Genomic DNA, 5001 nt, shown 5'->3' on the forward strand with positions numbered 1-5001 from the left:
ATAAAAATATATATATATATATATATATATATATATAATAGAATGCGTATTTGTACCGTACTCTAAAACTACAATATCTTACTATTGATTTCTACTCACATTCATAAAGTTTAACTCATTTTTTTTTTCAAAAGTTATGGTTCTAACTTTTATTGTTGATCTATACTCACATTCAAAAAGTTTAACTCATTTTTTTTTCAAAAGTTAGGGTTCTAACTTTTATTGTCTATGTACTTGAAGTTCTTGAAAATGAGGGGGTAAATTATCATGAGACAGCAATGGCAAAAATTCTAGTGGGAGACTTTAAATCTTATGAGTTTATCTACATATTGCATTTGATGTTAAAGATTTTGGCAATTACATATGATTTGAATATGGCTTTGCAACGAAAAGATCAAGATATTGTTACTGCCATGAAGCTTGTCGATCTTGCAAAGAAACAATTGCAATCGATGAGGGAATCTAAATGGAATTCTTTGGTAGAAGATATATGCCTATTTTGTGAAAAGAATGATATTATGATCCCTTGGATGAGAAATATGGTCTTGGAAAGTCGAAGCGTAAAAGTTCAAGTGTTACATATTCTCATCATTTGCGTGTGGAAGTTTTTATGTTGTTATAGATTTGCAGCTTTTAGAACTTAACAATCGCTTTAATGAAGTGACTACTGATCTACTTCTTGGAATGGCTAGTTTGAGTCCCGAGAATTCCTTTATAAATTATGATAAAAAGAAGATCATGAAGCTTGCAACGTATTATCTGAATGAATTTGATGCTTCCAAGATTGAAGAGCTTAGTTTTGATCTAGACACTTATATTTACTATGTAAGTAAAGTGGACAACGCTTTCTCAAATTTGAAAGGGCTTGGAGATCTTTCGATGGCATTGGTAAAAATAAATATGCACAAGACATGGGGACTTGTTTATTTGCTTGTGAAGTTAAGCTTGATATTACCTGTGGCTATTGCAACAGTGGAAAGAGCTTTTTCCTCAATGAAGTTCATTAAAAATGACTTGTGAAGCAGAATGGGCGATGACTTTTTAAATGATTGTTTAGTTTGTTATATAGAAGATGAATTATTTGAAAGTGTACCTAATGATGTGATCATTAATCGTTTTCAAAATATGACAACTCGTCGAGTGCAATTGTAATGATAATGCTTATATATATAATGTTTAAGTAATTTGTCATTTTTAGTGAATTAAATACTTGTATTTGTTCGTTAATTTGATGATTGTTACTTCAGGTTAAGTTCGTTGTTCTTTTTAAAAATTTAGAACCCAGTGACATGAAATCCTGGCTCCGCCTCTGTCTATGTCATGAAGATCTAGAATCATGTCATGAATCCATCTAGCTCCAAAGTTGCGGGATGAAAAATATAATAGAGATCGGTCAAGATAAACCCAAAAGTGTAACCGTTCCAGAGAATTCTGGATCCTCTTCAGCAATTACACAATTCTACACATAACGTAAAGAACATGCAAAAATGGGTCATCATGGAGCCAAAATTCATGCAAAATGCCTCTTAGAATTTAGCTTCAAATATATTATTATCCCTCACTTGTATCACATCACAGTTTTCATGACTCACTAACTATACATTCTGAAGTTCTATAACCAAAATCTCTCAAGCTCTTGAGTTCACTTATTACTTGCTTTCCTGGTGACGTTGTTGTTGCTGGACAGTAATGCCGGAGAACATGCCAATAATATTTGTCATTTTTATAGTAAAATATAGTAACCAAACTAGGTTGAGATCGAATCCCACAAAGAGCGTTATTAGAGATCTTTATAACTTGATATTTAAATTCTATTTAGTAACTACTATTGAAAAAATGAGGGTGGGGTTATGGAAAGTTACTAACTACTTAGATTTTTATTAATAAAAAAGACTAACTAGGGTTATAGTTCTTCGATATCAAACTCAAACAGATAATTTACTATCAACTCATTCAAATATACTCATTGTGCAAAACCAGTGAATCTATAAGTCTCCTAAAGCCTCTTGGCCCAATTAAGAGAATATCACCCTAAGTCCTTGTCGGCACTGGGTGTTGGATTAATTTGTTCATTAATCAAAAGTCTCATGTTAGCTATCATCTCTTGAGTTCAATCTATTATTTGGAGATTGGTAGCTCTAAAGTATTGTTAATGATCTATTTTTCCTAATCTTAATCTCTTTTATCAAGCAAGTCAAAATACGGACGAGTTCTTTATATTTACAACCATAACAAAGTTTACAAAAAAACTCTAATACACAATGATCACTCCTTCATGAGAATATATTATTCTAAAGAATTTATTATGAGTTTAGATATTCATAACTAATGGTAAACAATAACTGATATAATTTAAACTACTAAGAACATCAATGTTAAAAAAATAAGCAAATCTTTTATTAATGTATCTCTTGCAAGAGAATTTTGTTTGTTCGACAATAATCTACTATAAACTAATTTAAACCCTAAAAACTAAGAACTGTGAATCTTCTATTCTATGAGTAATGCCTAACTTCTACTACTTATATCTAACCTTTGAAAATAGCTCCTAACCCTAGTTGGGATAAGTTATGTTGGGATTAGTCATACTAGGATTGGTTATACTGGCATTATTTCTTATTGATTGTTTGGTTTGTTGTACTAAAAATAATAACCATTACGTACTTCCTAAAAATAAGTGGTTTGATTACCAAAACACCCTCTTAGAGCATGAAGGCAATTGTACCTTTTGAATATATGGAAACAATATTTTTCTCATAGAGATCATATATTTAGCTATACATTTATCCATCTATTCCTTTAATCTTGTCTTCGACTTCTGAGTACAACTGCTTGAGTTTCTCAATGTTCTCTTCAGAAGTGTCCCAGTAGTATCCACACATGTTGGCCTCCAAGAATGTTTGAAGCAACTTCCTGAAAGAATTTGGATTCGTGTTCATAAGCATGTTCAACATCTCTTCATCTTTGATGAATGTTGTGTTGGCTTCTCATACACCCAATTGTCAGCTTTGGCCTGAAGTTGCACTCCACCCCACTGTGTTGGTCAAGCGGCAGGTTATCAATTAAAGGGTTTGAAGGATAGTTTTGTCATTTAATAAATTTATCCCATCACAAATTGTGATGAGATTATTATACCACCCTTTTGGAGATATAACTTAACCCGGTACTATTTATTAATCCCAGGATAAGTTATTCCAAACTTTCCAACGAAACACTAAATTAAGTGCCACTAAATATTTATCCCATGACTATTTGTGTTTATCCTTCACACCAAACAATTCCTAAAAGTATCATTTTAATGACATATATATGGCAGTAGGGTCGAAATCCTAATCCTACTTGAAATCTACTTTGACTTTGTCAACTTCAATCTGGAAATAGGGGTGACGTGAGAGACCCATCTCGGAGGGAAAAGGTATGCAGTGTTGGCCATCTCACACTCCAGTCTCTTTCTTCTAGTGTCTTATTCTTATTTTCAAGATAGGAGTGGCACTAAGCTTATCTCAAGGAAGGTCACCACGCACCATAGACTTCATTGACTCCATTTTAGCTTTCACTTGGTAGTGTTTCAATCTGAGACACTTAGCTTTACATTATAATCCATCTTTTAAGTCTTCTCTTGTTGTTTTCGCTTGAAATTATCCTAATCATCTCTATTAACACATTAAAACATATATTCAACAAATACAAGTATATTCATAAGATTATACCCAACACTTACCTAAAACATGGGGAAAAACATGGTGTTTGAATAAGTAATTACACCCCCAATCACCACCCTATACTTAGAGCTTTTGTTCATCCTTGAACAACTCATTTTATCCTTTATAGACCAAACATCATTCAATGCCAGTTAAACAAGGTGTAATGACCATCTAGGTCATTTTATGTTTCCTTGTATATTTGGTGTTTAGAGCTTTCCTAGTTCTCATAGTTTTGTTAGCTTCGGAACAGCGAGTTTGGTCTAGAAGGAACTTTGGTTCAGGTCCCAAGGCTTCCAAACTCATTTTGAGCTACCTTGTAAATTTTAGCTAAAATAGAACTTGCATATGCGACCCACTTTCTTTCAAGATGACCTCCCTTAAAAGTTTTGACAACTTTAGTAAGTCTGGAATGTCATTTCTAATTGGGTAGCATATTTGGTTTACATGGTTTGAACCCCAAATAAATCCCGAGAGTCTTTTCAAACATGAGAATTAAATCCCAAGTCTGTTGGTGCATTGTGCTGAGGTTGTTGTCCTGACGAACCACGACTCACTTTGGTAGAGTAGATTCGATGAAGGGCCAATCGGTTCGGTGAAGGTTCCCTATCAACAAACCTCGCTCTTATGAATCTTGGTCATTCGACGACCTCAAGCCTGTAGAGACAAGTTCGTTCCTACTAAGACGATCGGTTTAGTTTATAATCGCTCTTGCGGAGCCGGTCAGCTATTGATTTTTGTGGCGGTGGATTTTTTTCTGCTTTAGTGACACTTCTTCTGCGACGTTGGGTCCGCCAGAGTGGCTCAAATAGTGATTAACTTACTAGTTTTTTCCTTCTTTTTTTTTTTAAAGTGGTGTAGAGCATTTCTTCAGTGATTCTTGTGGGAAATTCTTGCATTAAGCTGAGAGTTGCTTGGGGATGTCATAAGAGTAAATAATCTCACTCTGAAATGCAATGTCCCATTTCTTGAGAAATTACCTTTATGTGTGAAATGGCCATTTTTTCCTTCCCCTCAGCATCTCATGTTTATTATGTGTTGCGGAAATGGTTAGTGTGATCCTCGATACGATCGGCTGATATTTTGATGGATTTGAGCCTTTTGAGTTGAGTAATATTGAAAGGGTCGACTTTGGTCAATATTTTGTGATCCAAGCATTGGATGGTGATTCTATCAGTTTCATTGAGTTCAGAACGTCGAGTTTGATCTAGTAGGTTGGTCGGTTAGAGTCCCGAGACCTTAGGTTATGATCTATATATTTTGCCTAAATGGGTTCTGGGGGGGGGGGGGGGATAAAGGT

General features: G+C 34.2%; 1 protein-coding gene across 1 annotated transcript; it reads left to right on the forward strand.

Annotated features, from left to right (window-relative positions):
- Window positions 1–278: 278 nt before the first annotated feature.
- On the forward strand, window positions 279–1020 carry LOC107062024 (uncharacterized). Its single transcript, XM_015312199.1, has 2 exons — window positions 279–479; window positions 631–1020. Exons 1-2 carry the CDS (start codon window positions 279–281, stop codon window positions 1018–1020), a joined length of 591 nt encoding a protein of 196 aa, XP_015167685.1.
- The last annotated feature ends 3981 nt before the right edge of the window (window positions 1021–5001 follow it).

The sequence above is a fragment of the Solanum tuberosum genome, unplaced genomic scaffold (assembly GCF_000226075.1).
Source record: "Solanum tuberosum cultivar DM 1-3 516 R44 unplaced genomic scaffold, SolTub_3.0 scf00192, whole genome shotgun sequence".
In the NCBI taxonomy this organism is placed as follows: Eukaryota; Viridiplantae; Streptophyta; class Magnoliopsida; order Solanales; family Solanaceae; genus Solanum; species Solanum tuberosum.

Bases quoted from the DNA above. Each gene is read 5' to 3' on its own strand.
- LOC107062024 (XM_015312199.1), top strand. From the start codon at position 279: ATGGCAAAAATTCTAGTGGGAGACTTTAAATCTTATGAGTTTATCTAC. The intron at 480-630 runs GTAGAAGATATA...ATAGATTTGCAG, and splicing joins AATCTAAATGGAATTCTTTG to CTTTTAGAACTTAACAATCG.